We start from the raw sequence: 18,880 nt of genomic DNA, 5'->3' as shown, positions 1-18,880 counted from the left end.
CTGGCACTGCTTCCCACGATGGGCACGGGTGACCTTGCTCCTCTGAGGCAGGGAGACCAGAATACCCTGTGCTGGCTGATGCCTGGGGGGGGGGGTAGGGCGGGGTGAGGTTCACTCGGGACGGGCCGCGGGTGTGGCCGGGGCTCAGCCCTCGGGTCCCCGCAAGCGAAGGGGAAGGAGCTGCCTGGGGGCCTCCTGCCCAGGGAGCGACGGCAGACGGGTGGCCAGGGAGGGCAGGCCGCGCGGGCGTCTGGAGGCGGCCTGGAACCGCGCGGGCACCACCGGCGGCTAAGCGGGGCCGCGGGCCGGCGTCCCGGCGCACCGAGGGGCCGGCGCCGCGCAGACACGTGGGCCCGGGCGCCGCCATGACGGCGGAAGTGACGCACGTGGCCAGGCGTCTGTTGCTAGGCGCCGCGCTGCGCGCGCTGCGTGGGGCGGGCGGCGGCCGAGGCGGGAAGCGCGAGCGGCGGGGCCATGGCTGCAGGCAGCGCGCGCGGCTGCGGGCCGGGCGCAGGGACGCAGGCCCGGGGCGGCGGCCGCAGCACGCAGGCCGGGCCCCCGGCCCTTGGGGACCCGCCGGCTGGCCTGAGGGTGCGGACGCCGCCCGCAGGTCCTCACCGCAGGGGCGCGCCGCCCGCAGCGTGGCAGCACCCGTTCCTCAACGTCTTCAGATACTTCAGGGTGGACGAGTGGAAGCGGTCCAGCAAGGAGGGCGACGTGGCGGTGGTGACGGTACGGGCGGGCCGCGCTCCTGTCGGGAAGCCTCCCGTGGGCGCTGCTCCGGGGCGCCTGTGGACGCGCCCCCTTCTCCCTGCAGGACAAGACCCTGAAGAGCTCTGTGTATCGCATCCGGGGCTCCGTCTGTGCCAGCAATTACATCCAGCTCCCCAGAACCAGCGCCCAGTCCCTGGGGCTGACCGGGCGATTCCTCTACGTGCTCTTCCGGCCCCTGCCCGCCAAGCACTTCGTCATCCACCTGGACGTGTCCACTGAGGTGGGTCGCTCGGCCGGGCTGCAGGTGGCCGGGCGCCTGCTGCCGGCCCTCACGGTCTTGATCTGCTCTGCAGGACGGCCAGGTTATCCGCGTGTCTTTCTCCAGCCTCTTCAAGGAGTTCAAGTCCTCTGCAACCTGGCTGCAGTTCCCCTTCGTCTTTGAGGCCAGGACATCCGGGGGAGGTGCCGCCGAGATGGAGTGTGGATGGCTGGGATAGGGATGGCTTCTGCGTGCCCCCGGGGGAACTGGGGACACAGGGTCGCAGCTATGAGAGTGGGCACTGACGCTGGACGCCCACCTTGCAGACCTGGCAGGTGTGCCCCTGACTGGTGCCCGCTGGACCTGCCTGCAGCTTGACCTGCGTGACATCCTGCTGGTCTTCCTCAGCCGGAGCTACGGCCACCTCAGGAGCGTGAGGCTGTGTGCCAGCCTGCTGGTCAGGAACCTCTACACTAGTGACCTGAGCTTCGACCCCAGTGAGGGCCATCCCCACCCCTCCCTGTGTGTGTCCCCCCCCGCCCGTCACCCGGCTTCTCTTCCTGGCTGCCCTGCTGCCTTAGGTCCCTGGCTCAGTGCATCTGGAGCCCGGAGTGGCTGAGACAAGCACCACAGACCAAGACCTGTCTCGTGGCAGCCTGGGGTGGGCAGTGTCTGGGCTGGGCGCGTGCTGGTGCATCTCACCTGGGGCTGGGAGGGGAGGCTGGCCAGGCTTCCATGGACCTGGAACAGCCCTGCCCCTTGCAGCTGTTAGCGCCAGCGATGCTCGGCGGGCAAAGCTGCTCGTCACTCCTGTCCCTCGAGAAATGGCCTTCCCGGTGCCGAAAGGGGAGTGCTGGCACGACCACTACCTGCACGTCCGGTGAGCCTGCCCTCTGGGGAGCCTCTGGAGCAGGGGGCAGGTGCCCTGGGCCCTCAGTGTTGAACCTCCCCTGCCTACCGAGGTTCCCGAGCGACATCTTGAAGGCACCCTCTGAGCCGGCCCAGAAGAGTGGTTCCCCCACCGCAGCAGGTGGGCTGCAAGGCCTGCAGGGCCCTGGAGCTTGGTGGGCGCTGGGAGGCCCGGAGGGCACTCGGCCTGTGGTGACCACTGCTAGCATGTACCGGGGAAGTCAGACCAGCACAGGGATGGGGTAACTGGCAGGTCACCTGAGTGCCTAGAACCTGCGGGAGTTGGTTTGAGGGGAGCGGGGGCCCAGGTGGATGGGTGAGCATGCAGCGTGTGGGCACCCCCGGGCGCCTTGCCACTCTGCCCCGCAGTGACTGGGTGCCTCGCCCTGTCGCAGTCTTCTCGGGGCCTGTGCCGCAGCTTCTCCCGCCTCCGGTGGCCTTCAGCAAGCCCGTGGAGGGCAGGGCGTCCCCTGCAGTGCAGACCCCCACAGCTGTGAGTGCCCCCAGGACAGGGCTGGGGAATGGCGGCCCTGTGGTGCTGATGGGCGATGTAGGTGGTCCCGGTGGCCATAGCAGAGACCCCGCTCCCCCGGTGGAGGCTGCCATCGTGCGCACGGCGGTTAGCGGTGGCCGCGCGCTTGCTGATGAGTCGGCTGAGGTGGCCGCGGCCCTGGAGGATGCTGGCTCCTGTAAGGTGAGCGTCCCTGCCAGGGCAGGTGTGGGTAAGGAGCCGCCAAGCCTAGACCCGCCAGCTGCATTCAGGCAGACAGGCTCCCGTGTCCCTTCTCAGGGTTTTCTGACAGCTAGCAGGAGGCAGCTTCGGGCAGGAGTCCCTCTTTACACAGAGCAAAGGGCTCCTTCCCGCCCCGCTCAGCTCTCAGGGACACCCCCGGGTACCGGGTCCATTTCCTGGAGGGTGTGGTGTTGTGGGCTGGAGCCTGGCTTCCTACCAGAAAGTGGGTGCCCACAGCCACCCAGGACCACAGGGGTTTTTGCTTGTTTTGCTTTTTAATTTTGTTTTTTTTTTTTTCCACACGTGCTAGGTAAGTGCCTGGCTGAGCTGCACCCAGCCCCACGTGCTTTACCTTGAGGGCAGGACACAGCTGGATCGGAGGCGGCAGACCGGGGTGGGGGCTGTGCCCTCCTGGGCGCTCACTGCATTTACCTGTTTCAGCGCTTCCTCCCGGACCCAGTCCTGCGGCTCAAGGGAGTCATTGGCTTTGGGGGCCACAGCACCAAATGGGTGAGGGTCCTGTGGCCGTCCCTAGGCTGGCTTTGGCTGGGACCTACGAGTGTAGAGTGCTCAGGGGGAGGAGTCCCAGCCCCTTGGAGTCAGGGTCCTTTTGCCCTGCAGACTGTGCTGACTTCCCTCTGGCTCCCGGATGCCTTGCTTACATCTGCGCACTACAAATAGTTTCCAGGTCACAGATGTCCTCTATCACCTGGCAAAGCCCCATGGGTCATGGCTGAGTTAAAGTGCTTCCAAAAGCCAAGGGCTAGCCGGGCGCGGTGGCACACGCTTGTAATCCCAGCATTCGGGAGGCTGAGACAGGAGGATTGTGGTTCAAAGATGGCCTCAGCTACTTAGTGAGGCCCTCTGCAACTCAGTGAGACCCTATTTCAAAATAAAAGGAAAAAAATAGGGCTGGAGGTATAGCTTGGAGGTCGAATGCCCCTGGGTTCCATCCCCAGTACCTAAAAAAAAACCCCAAAGCCAAGGAAGCCGGGCGTGGTGGTGCAGCTTGTAACCCAGCATTCGGGAGGCTGAGACTGGAGGATCACTGTTTGTGGACAGCCTCAGCTACTTAGTGAGGCCTTGTCTCAAAGAATAAAAAATAGGGTTGGGGGGTAGCTTGGAGGTCGAATGCCCCTGGGTTCCATCCCCAGACCCGCAAAAAAATAAAAAAGCCAAAGAGCTCTGGCTAGTGTCTTCAGAGCTCCTCCGAGTTGTGGCCTAGGTCAGCTGTGTGGGGCCCTGCACATGAAGAGCCCGCTGGGGGAAGCTCAGAAGACAGGAAGCAGGCGGCCTTTCTTCCTGCCCCCCCCCCCCAGAAATCCTTGGGTGTTCCCTCAGCCCTCTGGATGCAGGCTCTGAGTCTGGAGAGCCCTGGATCTTTTGCTGTCCAGGGTTTCTTGTATTGGAGGCAGGGCCTAGAGGGTGTGTGTGTGTGTGTGTGTGTGTGTGTGTGTGTGTGCCCTTCAGTACAGGCATCTTGCCAACTCTTGTGCTTCTCACGTGGGGAAGCGTGCCCCTGACCTACTCGGGGGTGACTGTGCCCACATTTGTGCTGGGCCTTCCTCTTCCTCCCTGGGCTTGGGTAGGTGATAAGGCCGACCTCCAGGCAGCCAGGAGGGACCTGGGTACTGCTGGTGACCTTGACCCGAGCCCTATGTGCCAGGCCCTGTGGACCACGGACGGGACGGCCGTTGTGTACCCCTGCCACGCCGTCATCGTCGTCCTGCATGTCAGCACCGGGGAGCAGCGCTTTTTCCTTGGCCATACGGACAAGGTGGGTGCTGCCTGGGTCCTGGGTATGTGTACCTGTGGGCCACACGCCTCTCCTGCACCCTGTGCCTCTAGGTCTCCGCCCTGGCACTGGATGGGAGCGGCTTGCTGCTGGCGTCCGCCCAGGCTCAGTCCCCCAGCATGGTGCGGCTCTGGGGCTTCCAGACCGGGGGCTGCCTGTCACTGTTCCGGAGCCCGATGCACACCCTCTGCCTCCTCAGGTGGGCACGGGACCTCGTGCTGGGGTCAGGGTGGACATCCCAGGTGCCGCTGACCTCTCGTTCCATCCCCACAGCTTCTCCAGCAGCGGGGCCGTGCTCTGTGGCGTTGGCAAGGACCAGCACGGGAGGACGGTAATGGACCGGCTCCGGGAGGAGGCAGCCCTTTGGAGGATGCAGGCAAACACAGCAGAGTCTAAGTTCTCTAAACGCCTCTCCTCTCCTATTTCCACTTACTAAAGTAACACGCGTCCTTTATTTTAAAAAACTCGAGCCGGGTGTGGCCGCCTGCCTTTAGACCCAGCTATTCAGGAGGCTGAGGCAGGAGGATCGCTTGAGCCCAGGAGTTCGAGGTCAGGCTGGGCAGCAGAGCCAGACCCATCTCCAGACCCTGGGCTCTGCGCGTGTGAGGCTGTGCTGCCAGAGATAGCCCAGAGCACCTCACGTGTCATGCTGAGGCTCTGCGCCCCTTGCGCAGCAGGCATCGCCTTAAGCCCGTGTGTGGACGGCTCTCCCGTGCGCGTGGCAACGCTGTGGTTGTAAGATGGCGTTTTACACATCAACCTCTCCTGAGCCATGGTGTCTGCGTCTATGGGCGCACCTCTTGCTTCTTACCCACTTTTCTGCTGTGGGTCAGGTTTTGCTGTCTCTGAGTGCACAGCACACAGTTGGGCTCCACCTTCTCTGTAAAAGCCCCAGAGTCGCCCACGTCTTGGGGTCTGGGGGGTGCCGAGCCCCACCCTCCACAGCCCAAGTGCTCAGGCTGGGTTCTTTGGAACATAAAGCCACCGCCAGGGGGGCTCAGAGGCTCCTGGGTTGGCGGCTCTGGGAGGAGGGCTTGTGGGCTGTCTGACCCGGAGCTCATCGGGGGTTTGTTGCAGGTGGTGGTGGCGTGGGGCACTGACCAGGTGGCCCTTGGTGGTGAGGTGGCCGTCCTTGCGAAGGTGCACACTGACTTTGACATCCAGGCCTTCCGGGTCTCCTTTTTTGATGAAACCAGGTGACAGGGCCAAACCAACACTGGGGTTAAGTCTGACCTGGAGCCCTGCTGCCCAGCAGCACTCACCCTCCACGCCCCTTCTGGTAGGATGGCGTCGTGCGGGCGGGGCAGCGTGCGGCTGTGGCGGCTGCGTGGCGGGGCGCTGCGCTCCTGCCCCGTGGACCTGGGAGAGCACTGTGTGCTGGAGTTCACCGACCTCGCCTTCGCACAGGCCCAGGAAGGTGACCGGGCACCCTCACCCTGCACGCTGTGAGTCCCCCACCCCACCACCGCCGCCTCACCCCGCTCCCTGGGCCCTGCCTCACTTGCCACCTCCCTGGGCAGCTACGTGAGCAGCCGTGGCGGCCATATCCTGGAGATTGACCACCAGCGCATGGCTGTGAGGTGTGCCCGCCGCCTGCTGCCTGCACGGACCCCTGGCGGGCCCCTCCCCCAGCAGCCAGCCTGCGGCTCAGGTAGGGGGAGCCCACTCTGGGGGGAAGTGGCGTCCTGCGAAGTGCTGACACCCAGGCTCCCCAGGTCCCAGCCCTGGCATCAGCATCAGCAGCCTAAGCGCCTCACCAGCCGCCTGTGCAGTCGGCTCTGAGGACGGCCGCCTGCGACTGTGGTCCCTGGACCTCTCCACGCTGCTCCTGGAGGCAGGTGGGCTGCACGTTCCCGACTTGGGGAGAGAGACTGGCTCTCCTGTGTGTGGGTGTGAGAGCCATGGAGGTCCTGTGGGGGAGGAGGACGAGGGCCATGGAGGTCCTGTGGGGAAGGAGGGCGAGGGCCATGGAGGTCCTGTGGGGGAGGAGGACGAGGGCCATGGAGGTCCTGTGGGGGAGGAGGGCGAGGGCCATGGAGGTCCTGTGGGGGAGGAGGGAGAGGGCCAGGAGGTCCTGTGGGGGAGGAGGGTAAGGGCCATGGAGGTCCTGTGGAGGAGGGCGAGGGCCATGGAGGTCCTGTGGGGGAGGAGGACGAGGGCCATGGAGGTCCTGTGGGGGAGGAGGGAGAGGGCCAGGAGGTCCTGTGGGGGAGGAGGGTAAGGGCCATGGAGGTCCTGTGGAGGAGGGCGAGGGCCATGGAGGTCCTGTGGGGGAGGAGGACGAGGGCCATGGAGGTCCTGTGGGGGAGGAGGGAGAGGGCCAGGAGGTCCTGTGGGGGAGGAGGGTAAGGGCCATGGAGGTCCTGTGGAGGAGGGCGAGGGCCATGGAGGTCCTGTGGGGGAGGAGGACGAGGGCCATGGAGGTCCTGTGGGGGAGGAGGGAGAGGGCCAGGAGGTCCTGTGGGGGAGGAGGGTAAGGGCCATGGAGGTCCTGTGGGGGAGGAGGGAGAGGGCCAGGAGGTCCTGTGGGGAAGGAGGGAGAGGGCCAGGAGATCCTGTGGGGGAGGAGGGCGAGGGCCAGGAGGTCCTGTGGGGAAGGAGAGCGAGGGCCATGGAGGTCCTGTGGGAGAGGAGGGCGAGGGCCATGGAGGTCTTGGGGGGGGCATGGAGGTCCTATGGGGGGAGGAGGATCTGTGGGGGAAAGGGAGGGCAAGAGCCATGGAGGACCTGGGGGGGGGCATGGAAGTCTTGTGGGGGGACAAGAGCCATGGAAGATCTGTGGGGAGGAGGGAGGGCGAGAGCCATGGAGGTCCTGTGGGGGAGGAGGGCGAGAGCCATGGAGGTCCTTGGGGGGGGCATGGAGGTCCTGGGGGGGGGAGCCATGGAGGATCGGGGTGGGGGGTCCTCTGGCTCTGGTTTTGGTGGTGCTGTCCTTGGGCTGGATGGGAGTCACGTGCCCAGGGGCTACGTCTTGAGCCAGGGGCCCATCCATGGCAGGCACCCTTCCCCATGGAAGGCTGTCCTGCAGGTAGCTAGTGGGAAAGATGCTTCCAAGACCCTGGACCCCATGTAGCCCAGGAGTGGGGTCTGGAGAGCTGTTCTTTCCGGCTGTAGGGAGCCCAGGGCCCTTGGAGAAGGGAAGCATTGTCTCTGGGACCCTGGTCCTGAGCAGTGTGGCTGCCTGTGGTGGGGGTCCCTGCGGCTGCTGATCCCACCTTCCCCTCAGAGCACGAAGGCCCCATCAGCTCTGTGTGTGTCAGCCCCGACGGTCTGCGTGTGCTGTCTACCACCTCCTCGGGCCACCTGGGCTTCCTGGACATCCCATCCCGGGAGTACACTGTGCTGGCGGGCTCCCACACCGCCCCCGTGCTGGCCCTCTCTACGGAGCGCAGCCGAGGGCAGCTAGCCACGGTGTCTCTGGACCACACTGTCCGCATCTGGGACCTGGCTTCCCTACGGCAGGTGCGGAGTGGCGGGGCCAAGCTGGGCAGGCAGGCGTAAGCTGGAGGACACACTTGCCCGCAGGACTCTGGGTCCTTCCATCTGCGCTGGGCCTCACTGGGATCTCGCCCTGCAGCTGTATGACTTCACGTCCCCCAAGGAGGCCCCGTGCGCTGTTGCCTTCCATCCCACGTGGCCGGCCTTCTTCTGTGGCTTTAGCAGTGGGGTTCTGCGCTCCTTCGACCTGGAGAACTCCAAGGTCTTGGTGGAACATGAGTGAGTGCCAGCCTGCCGCCACCGCCAGCCCTGTGGGGAGCCGGGCCATACAGACTCATATGCGGGAGGCTAGTTTGTAGGGAGCCCTGCCTTTGGTCCCACGCCCTGGGTCCTGGCTGGGTTCCTGGGGCCACGACCAGTAACCGTTCCTACGTGCCTTCCAGGTGTCACCAGGGAGCCATCACCGGCCTGGTCGTGACCCCTGATGGCAACTTCCTGTTCAGCTCCTGTTCCCGGGGTTCCCTGATCCAGTATGACTGTGCTGTCCCCCGGTGCCGCATCATCCGGGTGGCAGGTCAGGCTCCTCTGGCCACCTGGGCTGGGCCCGGGGTGCTGGGAGGCCAGTAGGAAGTGCAAGGCATGGTGGCTGCTGCCTTCACCTTTTGTCTAGGCCACGGGGAAGGTTAAGGTTGAGAACTCTCCCCAGGGGAGGAAGGTGGCCAGTGGGGGTCATGTTCAGCCAAAGGCACCTGGCTCCTCCCAGGGCCTCATGACTTGGGCCCGCCTAGCCATAGAGATGGTCACTCCTGGCCCGTGAAAACCCCAGGCCTCTCCTGGGGTTTGCTGGTGTCTTGGTATCTCAAGGCCACTAAGGAGGGTGCTGCCCTCCCTGGGAATGTTCCCACAGGTGGGTGGGATTGGGCCACGCCTCCTGGGCTGGCCACCTGCACTGCCGGCCCCCTCCCCACTCACTGACCCACTGCCCATGCCGCAGTGAACACAGTGTGCCAGGATGCCTGCCCAGGCCCTGGTGCCCTGGCAGTCAGCAGAGACAGCCGCCTGCTAGCCTTCGTGGGCCCCTCCAAGTGTGCAGTAACCGTCATGGAGGCCACCTCCCTGGACGAGGTGAGTCCTAGGGCAGCCGGGACCCAGGGCTCTTCTCGGCTGGGTGTGGGGTGTGAGCGGGTCCGGGGCCCAGGCTCTGCCACACCTGAAGCGTGCCTGCAGAGATGAGCCAGTGGGCAGGATGTACAGGGCTGGCCTTGCTGTCCTCAGTAAAGGCTGTCCGTGCTGGGGGCGGTACCTGGTGGCGCCCTAGGTCATCCACTCCCTGGCCTGGGCAGCGCCAGCTCTGCCTAGGGATTGAGTCCAGTGGCCTCTTGCCCCCCAGCTGCTGCGGATTGATGTCAGCACCCTGGATGTGGCCAGCAGCTGCTTGGCCTGGCCCATGGCCATCTGCTTTGGTCCCTCAGCCCCAGGCCACCTGCTGGTGTCCACGTCGTCCAAAGTCATGGTGCTGGACACCTCGTCAGGACGCACTGTTCGGGAGGTAAGCCTTGGGACGGCGGCAGCAGCTTGGTCTTCCCATCCCCTATTCTCACGGTCCCTCCAGCCAGGCAGGGGATGGCCACTCAGTGAGGAAGGACGGCCACCGAGAAAGGTCGGTGCCCAAGGACGCTCCGTTACAGCTGCCCAGTGTCCGCCCCGAGACGTGCTCCACCCTGGCTCTCAGTGAGGATGCCCACTTGCTCCTGATGGCCACTGGCCGGGCCATCAAGGTGTGGGATTACTCGACGCAGGCGGAGCCTGGGTGCCAGGTATGTGTGATGGCCGGCGGACGCTCCAGCTGTCAGGGAGGTACAGGGTGGCTGGGGAGACCTCTGGAGGCCCCGGTGGGGCAGGGGAGTAGCGGGAAGACGGCCACCAGGGAGGCGCCCCAGCCACACTCAGCATCCCCATATGTGACACCTGCTGCCCCCAGTTGTACATCGGCCACTCAGAGCCCGTGCAGGCTGTGGCCTTCACCCCTGACCAGCGGCAGGTCCTCAGCGTGGGGGATGCCATCTTCTTGTGGGATGTCCTGACCGCCCCAGGAAGGCAAGTGTCTGCCCTTGACCATACCCACACGGGCCTCTTGCCCTTGACCCTATCCACCTGGGCCTCCTGTGGCCCCCTGACGCCCTCTTCTTGCCTCCAGGGACCCGAGTGTGCCCAGGGACCCCCCAGCCCAGGAGGCTGGTGAGTGGTCTGGGTTGGCGTGAGGGACGGTGTGGTGCTCCGGCAGCGTACCTGGGCAGTGCAGTGCCCTCCTTGTGCCATGTGTGCCCCCTCACCACGGCCGCCAAGCAGCTCCCTCTGTGCCCAGGCCCAGGACAAATGGAGGACGTGACCAGTGGGCTCCCCCGGCAACAGGTGCCCATGCCAGTGCAGGCACCCCCAGCACAGCTGGGCATCTGCACCAGGCCCCCCGAGGGCAGCGATGGTGAGGAAGGGTCCTGGTGGGCTGAGTGCTGGCTTTAGGCGGGGTGCGGGCGGCCAGGCAGCATGTGGCCTGCCATTCCTTGTTGCCCCAGGCATGTTCTCCACATCAGATGAGGAAGGGCCCTGCGAGCAGAGCTGCAGCCCCCAGAGGTTCCGCCAGGCCCCCGGCCTGCCTGTGCTCGTGGAGAAGGAGACCGGAGGTGCTGGAGACACCGCCTGGGGGTCTGCCAGAGGCTCCTGGGGGCTCCTGGGGCCTCCCCTTGGCCATGGCTGGCCTGGTAGGTCGCGGGGAGTCAGGGACCACGTTCCAGCTGAAGGTGCTTGGGGAGTTGGTGGTGGAGGTTCGTCCTGGCGGCCCTGACCGCCAGGGTTGCCCCTGAAAGACGAGGCGAGGTCACCAACGGCCATGGCGAGCCTGGGGTGTCCGTGGTGGGAGAGGTTTATGAGGGGCTGCAGGCAGGTCAGAGTCCTGCTGCCTGCTTCCTCTGCTGCCAGGTAGCCCAAGCCTCGGGACAGCCAGGGCCCAGCCCCCAGCCCGCCCGGATTCCTACAAGCACTTCCTGGCTCGCTACAAGGTCTCCACGCTCACCAAGGTAGCCGTGCCCCTCTGTGGGCAGCACGGTGGCTTTGGCAGCCTCCCCCCACGAGTGGGGGCACTCTTTGGGTTTCCCCAAGATCCCCCAGGGCTGCTTCTGGTCCCTGGGTGCTCTCTCAGAGGGGCATCTCCCTCCACCCTGCACCCACAGTGTCCACCCTGCAGCACCCAGGCTATTCTGACGGTGTCCAGCTAGACCCAGCTCAGCCCCTCCCTGTGTTCCCCATGCCGTGGTCTCCCTATGCCATGGCCACAGCTGCACCCTTAGCCCCATCCCTGGCCAGTCTGTGCGGGCACTAGAGCAGCCCCCGTTCGTGGGTTTAGGACTTGGACACTGCCAGTGCCAGCCTCCCGGGTCTGCTCCCTTCCAGAGCACCTCCTTGCCCCCCTCGGGCAGCGAGCAGTTGCGTCTGAAGGCTGTTGTGGGCTACAATGGGAACGGACGTGCCAATGTGATCTGGAGGCCAGACACAGGTGAGGACATGGGGTACCCAGCCCTTGGCAGCTGGGCCCCGGGCGGGGCCCTGTGACTGGGCTGCTGAGTGACGGGCAATGGAGCGCCCCCCTCCCTGCAGGCTTCTTTGCCTACACGTGTGGCCGCCTTGTGGTGGTAGAAGACCTGCACTCTGGCGCCCAGCAGCACTGGCTCGGCCACCCCGAGGAGATCTCAACGCTGGCCCTTAGCCATGCCTCCCAGGTGCCCGCCCCACACCCTGCCCTGGGACCCGGCCCACTGACAGCACCTCTCTTCAGTGCCAGGGTGGGCCCAGCTGGCCGCACCCAACCACCAGCCCTGCCCCGCCAGGTCCTGGCCTCTGCGTCATGCCATGGTGGCACAGCTGCCCACTGCCAGATCCGCATCTGGGCCGTGCCTGGGGGTCTATGCCAGCAGGTCATTTCCCATCACAGCAGTGCCGTGCAGGCCCTGGCCTTCTCTCCAGACGACAAGCTCCTCGCTACCCTGGGTCAGTGGGCTGGGCAGACAGGGAGGGGGCAGAGCCTGGGAGCTGAGTGTGCACCCGACACTGTGGCTGCCACACACAGGGGACTACAGTGACCGCACCCTGGCCCTTTGGAGCACGGCCACCTACGACCTGGTGTCCTGCACCCGCCTCCCGGAGCCCATGCACGGTGTGGCCTTCGACCCCTGGAGTACTGGCAAGCTGGCCACCGTGGGCACCGGTGCTGTCGCCTTCTGGCTTCTGCAGCAGCGCGGGGCAGACGTCAGTCTCCAGGTAGCAGCGTGGGCTCAGGCCTTCAGGCTCGCAGGTGACCATGGGGGATGAATGGCCAGGCCCTGGAGTCATCCCTAACCCGTGCCTCCCTTGTGCCACACTAGGTGCACCAAGAGCTGGTCCCTGAGGGCGTGGGGGCCACGGAGCTAACCTCGCTCTGCCATGGGGCTGCCCCCCTGCTCTACTGCGGCTCCAGCTCTGGCCAGGTCTGCGTCTGGGACACGCGCACTGGCCGCTGCTTTCTGTCCTGGGAGGCAGATGACGGCGAGATTGGTGGGTGTGGCCTTTCTCGGGGACCTGGTTCTGGGGCAGTGAGGCCTTGTCCAGAGCCCCTGGGCACCTGGGTAGGCCATTCATTACCGTGCCTGGCTCTAGGGGTGCTGCTGTGCTCAGGCCCACGGCTGGTCAGCGGCAGCAACACCCGGCGGCTGCGCCTGTGGGCCGTGGGGGCTGTGCCGGAGCTGCGGCGCAAGGGCTCCAGCGCCAGGTGAGCCTGGGAGGGATAGGCCAGCGCTCAGCTCCACGGGCTCTGCCACCTCCACTCCCTGCGCAGCCAGGCAGGAGGCACCATGGCCCCCTGTCACCTGGCTGCTGAGCTGTTCGTCTCCTGCCTGAGACCTGCCCGTCTCGCCTTCCCACCCCTCAGGTCCAGTTCTGTGTTCATGGAGCATGAGCTGACACTGGACGGGGCCGTGGTGAGCGCCAGCTTCGACAGCAGCATGGACATGGGGGTGGTGGGCACCACGGCCGGCACGCTCTGGTATGTCAGCTGGGCTGAGGGCACCAGCACCCGCCTCGTCAGTGGCCACAGGACCAAGGTGAGGCGCCGGGGCACAGGTGGGTCCTCGTCGCACAGGACTTGCCTGCGGGCTCCGCAGTCGCTGGGCCTGCCTGCCCACTCTTGCCTTTTCTCCTCAGGGTCTTTTTCTTTTTCTTTAATTTTCTTTCTTTTTTTTTTTTTTTTTTTGTGGTACTGAGGATGGAACCCAGGGGCATTCTACCTCCAAGCTACACCCTCAACCCTATTTTTGATTCTTTATTTGGAAACAGGGTCTCACTGATTCGCAAAGGGCCTCACTAAGTAGCTGAGGCTGGCCATGAACCTGTGATCTCCATGTTCCAGCCTCCCAAATGCTGGGATTACAAGCACGCGCACCCACGCCCGGCTCTTGTTTTTCTTTTGTGGGACTGGGTGTTGAACCCAGCAGCGTACTACCTCCGAGTTACACCCCCAGCTCTATTACACTCTTTATCTTGAAACGGCCTAACAAGGTTGCTGTGGCTGACTGTGATACTGCGGCCCTCCTTTCTCGGCCTCCCAAGCACTGGGACCAAGGTGTGTGCCACCATGGGCGCCTCTAACACCTTTGTTCACACCGTGTCGTCCACCCAGTACCTGCTGCACGCTGGCCTTGCTGGCACTGCTGAGGCCAGGGGCTGAGGCTGGGAGCTGAGGCAGGGCCAGGCAGATTCTGGCTGGGTCTGCTCAGCGGCGAGTTGGACGCTGGGCAGCACAGATCTCATGCTTGAGAATGGGCCTGCTTGGCCATGGCTTACCATTGCTCTGGATTCCTGCTTTTTTTGTTTTGTTTTTATGGTACTGGGGATGGAACCTAAGAGCTTTCTACCTCTGAGCTACACCTTCAGCCCTATTTTTATTTATTTACTTATTTATCTATTTCTTTAGGTGGTACTGAGGATTGAACTCAGGGGCATTCTACCTCCAAGCTATACCCCCAGCCCTGTTTTATTTTAGTGGTACTGGGGATGGAACCCAGGGGCATTCTACCTCTAAGCTACACCCTCAATCCTATTTTTTATTCTTCATTTTGAAACAGGATCTCACTAAATTGCAGAGGGCCTCACTAAGTAGCTGAGGCTGGCTTCACACCTGCAATCCTCCTGTCTCAGCCTCCCAAGTAGTGGGATTACAAGAATGCTCCACCATGCCGGGCTGTTTTATTTGTTTTTTTATTTTTTTGTGGTAGTCAGGATTGAACCCAGAGGCCTTCTACCTCTAGGCTATATGTACCCCAACCCTATTTTTTATTTTATTTTATTTTTTTGTAGTACTGGGTATGGAACTCAGGGGCCTTCTACCTCTAGGTTACACCCCCAGCTCTATTTTACTTTTTATTTGTTTTTTATTTTTATTTATTTATTTATTTATTATTTTTTTGGTGGTACTGGGGTTCCTGGAAACCCTTCTACCTCCGGGCTACACTCCCAGACCTAATTTTACATTTTTATTTGGAAACAGGGTCTCCTAAGTCAGGGTGCATGGCTGGCTTCAAACCTGTGCGATCCTCCTGTCTCTGCCTCCCAAGCGCGGGGATTACAAGTGTGCGCCACCATGCCCGGCTATTTTTTATTTGGAAACAGGGTCTCCTTAAGTTGCTGAGAGCCTCACTAAGTTGCTAAGGCTGGCTGTGAACCTGCAATTCTCCAATTTCAACCTCCCAAGTACTGGTACAAGCATGCACCACCAAGCCTGACTTAATTTTTAATTATTGATTAATTGATTGATTGTGGTATTGGGGATGGAACCCAGGGATGGCATTCTACCTCCAAACTACACTACCAGCCCTATTTTTTTATTCTTTCTTTTTTTTTTTTCTTCTCCTGGGGGATGAACCTAGGGGCATTCGACCTCCAAACTACACCCCTAGCCCTATTTTTTATTATTTATTTTGAAACAGGGTTATTGTTAGGCTTATTATTTATTTTGAAACAGTGTCTTACTGAGTTGCAGAGGGCCTCACTAAGTAGCTGAGGCTGTCAGCAAACAGTATCCTCCTGTCTCTGCCTCCCAAATGCTAGGATTACAAGTGTACACCACCACGCCCATCTTTTCATTTATTATTTATTTATTTATTTATTTGCGGGTCTGGGGATGTAACCCAGAGGCATTCAACCTCTGAGCTACACCCCCTGCCCTATTTTTTATTCTTTATTTTGAAACAGGGTCTCACTGAGTTGCAGAGGGCCTAAGTAGCTGAGGCTGTTGGCAAACAGCATCCTCCTGTCTCTGCCTCCCCAATGCTAGGATTACAAGCATGTGCCACCACACCCGGCTGGCTTTTTATTTTTGAAACAGGATCTTGCTGTCTTTAAAACAGGATACTGAGAGCCTCATATTTGCTGAAGCTGTCCTTGAACCTGCAATCCTCCTATCTCAATCTCCCAAATACTGGGATTACAGGCGTGCACCACCATGCCTGGCTTTCAGGGTTTTTTTTTTTAATCATTATTATTAATTTGTTTGATGGAACTAGGGATTGAACCCAGGGACATTCTACTTCCAAGCTACACCTTCCAGTCCAATTTTTTATACTTTATTTTGAAACAGGGTCTCAATAAGTTGTAGAGGGCTAATACTAAAGTAGCTGCGACTGGCTGCAAACCTGCAATTCTCCTGTTTCAGCCTCCCAAGTACTGGGATTTCACATGTGTGCCACCATACCCAGCCCAGTTTTTTTTATTTTGAGACAGTTTTTTTATTTTTTATTTTCTGGGAAAGTTGCCCAGAGTGGCATCAAACTTGAAATTCTCCTGCCTTAGCTCCCAAGTTGCTGGGATTATAGGTATGTGCCATCCTGCATGGCAAGCCTGAGGTTGCATTGAGTTCTTACTTTGTGTGTGTGTGTGTGGGGGGGTATTGATCCCAGGGGTATTCTTTCTACCTCAGCCCTTTTTTATTTTTTTGAGACAGGGTCTCACCAAGTTGCTAATGGTCAAAGTTTTTGAGGCTGTCCCCAAACCTGCAATCCTTTTGTTTCAGCTTCCCGAGGACTGGGATCATTAGGTGTGCGGCACCGTGCGTGCCTCATGGCTTCTTACTCCTTTGTGAAATACTTAATAGCAGCGGGTATAGCTCACTGGTAGAGGGCTTGCCACCATGCTAGTGAATGCAGAGCTAGGCTGCTGCAAGAGGGTAAAAAGAATTATTTGAAGATAATAGTAGCTTTGAAAAACTCTGCAGTGGGGATGGGTAAGGATTGTTTGCTTTTCTGTGTGAGAAGAGTCACTGAGGCATAATTCGTAATTCGCAGACCATGTGCTTTATCATTTAAATTTGGTGGTTTTCTAGTGCCCTCCACAGTCATCCAACCCTTACCAGTCAATTCCAGAGCATTTTCATTACTCCAAAAGGGCACCCCTATCTATCAGCCAGCGCACGGCAGGACTTAGGAGCTTACTTGTTCTGGACAGCCCATCGCAGGGCTCCTGGCCCGGCCCCGCTGCCCAGCGCGTTTCTAGCCCCTCACAGGCTATCGCAGGGACAGCATACCTTCCTCTTTGGGGCCAGATACCTCTCCAGCACACAGTAGACTGTGCCGTCAGCCACCTGCAGGGCAGGGTCTGGGTCTTGGGTCCTTGACCCGCACCGGTGCTCACCGGTGGCTTCCCCGTGACGTAAATGACTGGTGTTCCAGGCTCGGAGGCCATTGCTGCTCCACTGAGCCAGGCTGGGGATGGAGCCCAGGCCTCGTGCGTGCAGGGCAAGCGCTGCTGAGCCCGCCCTGGTCTACCTTTCTGGGATGCACCCTGAGCTCACACGCACCTACAGTTCAGCTGAGTGCCAGGCTTGCCAGCGGGTCCCCTTGAGACAGGGCATCTGTTTCTCCTTCACAAATCTCAAGTCTCTGTGGCACCTACAAAATGACACGCTGCTCCCTCCCTTGGGAAAGCCACGAGGCCACCAGTGTCGTGACCACTCTCCGTGCTCTGCCCCCGACTGCAGCCCACCGGAGACTGTTCACTCCGGCTTTATGCTCTGTTGGCGCTTCTGGTGGAATCAGAAGTCCTACTGGCCGGCAGGCCGCAGGTCTAGTGAAGGAGCACGCAGGCCAGGGCAGCCTCCTGGGCCGGGCAGGGCACGGGCGGTAAGGCCTGGCCTGCAGCACGCTGGGTTCCTGCAGGTGAACGGAGTGGTCTTCAGCCCCGGCGAGTCTCACTGCGCCACGTGCGGTGAGGACGGCAGTGTGCGGGTGTGGTCCTTGGCTAGCATGGAGCTGGTGGTTCAGTTCCAGGTGTTGAACCAGGTACAGAGGTGTGGGTGGGGCAGCCATGGTGGTGTGCCATCTGCTGAGGCTCCTGGGGCCCTTCACCCCCGCCCCGTGTAAAGCTGACCCCCCACGGCCCCAGAGCTGCCTCTGCCTGGCCTGGAGCCCCCCCTCCTGTGGACACCCAGAGCAGCAGCAGGTGACGGCAGGCTACAGTGACGGCACCCTGCGTGTCTTCAGCATCCCGCGGACGGCAATGGAGCTCAAGATGCACCCCCACAGGGCAGCACTGACTGCCATTGCCTTCTCTACCGACGGTGAGGAGCCGGCCCTGCCAGCCGCCCGTGTCAGGCCTCCAGGCTGGCGCAGGCTCACGGCGGCTGTGACCCCTCACCCAGGTCAGATCATCCTCTCTGGAGACAAGGACGGACTTGTGGCCATGAGCCGCCCCTGCCCAGGGATAACCTTTCGCGTACTGAGGGACCACCGGCACGCCCCCATCACTGCCATCCAGAGCACAAGCAAGCAGGTGTGGCCGCTTTGAGAGCCGGCCGGGCCAGGCAGAGTGGGGTGGCGCACTGGAACATGGGTAACTGTGGCCCTCGCCCCCCAGGATGGAGACCTAGGGGTGGAGGGCACAGACCTGTGGCTGGCTGCCAGCGGGGACCAGCGGGTCAGCGTCTGGGCCTCCGATTGGCCGCGGGATCGCTGTGAGCTCCTCGACTGGCTGAGCTTCCCAGCGCCTGCCACCGCGGAGGTAAGCACCCGGCAATAGGTGGGTGGGATGGTGCCCAGCCAGTTGCCCACCGCGTGCCGCACCCTGCAGGCACCAGGTCTCCCGTCGCCCTCCCTCGCTGCCTTCTGCCCTTGGGATGCGGCACTGCTGGTGTGCGTGGGCCTCGGTGCACACAAAGAGGTGCTGTTCTACAGCCTCCGTCAGAAGCAGGTGTGTGCCCGCATGGCAGCCCGGGTGCCCGGGGCCATGGAGCCCGAGCCTCACGCCAGCTCCCCACAGGTGGTAGAGAAGATACCGCTGCCCTCCTTTGCCATGTCCCTGAGCCTCTCCCCGGGGGCCCGCCTTCTGGCCGTCGGCTTTGCGGGTGAGTCTCTGGCCTGTCTTAGGTGGGGCCAGGTAGGCTTGCCTGCGTCCCCCCAGGCACACCTAGCATCCCCTGCCTCTGGCTCCTTATCCCCAAAGGGTGTGAGGACACTCCCAGATGCCAGGGCCCTACGAGGGCACAAGGCTCAGCACCTGGCACTGCGCTCCCAGTGGAGTCCTTGGTCAGCCCAGCCACAGGGCCTGGGGGCTGAGCAGTGGGCACCGGCTTTGCTGGCCCTCAGCCATAGCGGGCCTGGGGTGTGGAGCGCACAGCCCAGACCCCCCAGCATAGGTCCGCGGCATGCTGCCTGGCCCTGCCCACCCTGTGCCTCTGCCCGCAGAGTGCATGCTGAGGCTCATGGACTGTGCGTCAGGGACTGCCCAGGACTTCGCTGGCCATGATGACTTGGTGCACTTGTGTAGGTTTGCCCCGTCGGCCAGGCTGCTCTTCACAGCTGCCCACAACGAGATCCTGGTGTGGGAGGTTGTGGGCCACTGAGGTGCAGTGGGGCTGTGGCTCCAGGTGGCCACGCTGGGCCCTGGGCAGAAAAGGCCGATGGCAGGTGGTGGCGTGTAGGACTGGGATGGCTGGACAGGACCGGACCTGGGTGACCTG

At 62.2% G+C, this 18,880-nt stretch overlaps 1 protein-coding gene across 1 annotated transcript; it reads left to right on the top strand.

Annotated features, from left to right (window-relative positions):
• Positions 1-365: 365 nt before the first annotated feature.
• WDR90 (WD repeat domain 90) lies at positions 366-18,763 on the top strand (the record flags this gene model as incomplete). The annotated part of the gene is given in 42 exon segments (XM_080704026.1): positions 366-413; positions 415-484; positions 641-732; positions 818-994; positions 1,068-1,176; positions 1,309-1,470; positions 1,739-1,853; positions 1,936-2,003; positions 2,278-2,576; positions 3,057-3,125; positions 4,282-4,392; positions 4,464-4,609; positions 4,684-4,741; positions 5,488-5,606; positions 5,694-5,855; positions 5,931-6,061; positions 6,117-6,248; positions 7,637-7,872; positions 7,988-8,127; positions 8,292-8,422; positions 8,843-8,973; positions 9,239-9,397; positions 9,537-9,665; positions 9,830-10,086; positions 10,146-10,330; positions 10,422-10,529; positions 10,612-10,698; positions 10,825-10,922; positions 11,296-11,398; positions 11,500-11,621; positions 11,730-11,889; positions 11,969-12,159; positions 12,264-12,432; positions 12,535-12,646; positions 12,806-12,977; positions 17,082-17,204; positions 17,308-17,482; positions 17,564-17,694; positions 17,779-17,922; positions 17,992-18,111; positions 18,181-18,265; positions 18,606-18,763. Coding segments are annotated over 42 exon segments (5,694 nt in total).
• Between the last annotated feature and the right edge of the window lie 117 nt (positions 18,764-18,880).

The sequence above is a fragment of the Muscardinus avellanarius genome (genome assembly GCF_963383645.1).
Source record: "Muscardinus avellanarius genome assembly, chromosome: 10".
Taxonomy (NCBI): Eukaryota; Metazoa; Chordata; class Mammalia; order Rodentia; family Gliridae; genus Muscardinus; species Muscardinus avellanarius.
This window is presented reverse-complemented; position numbering and strand designations above follow the sequence as displayed.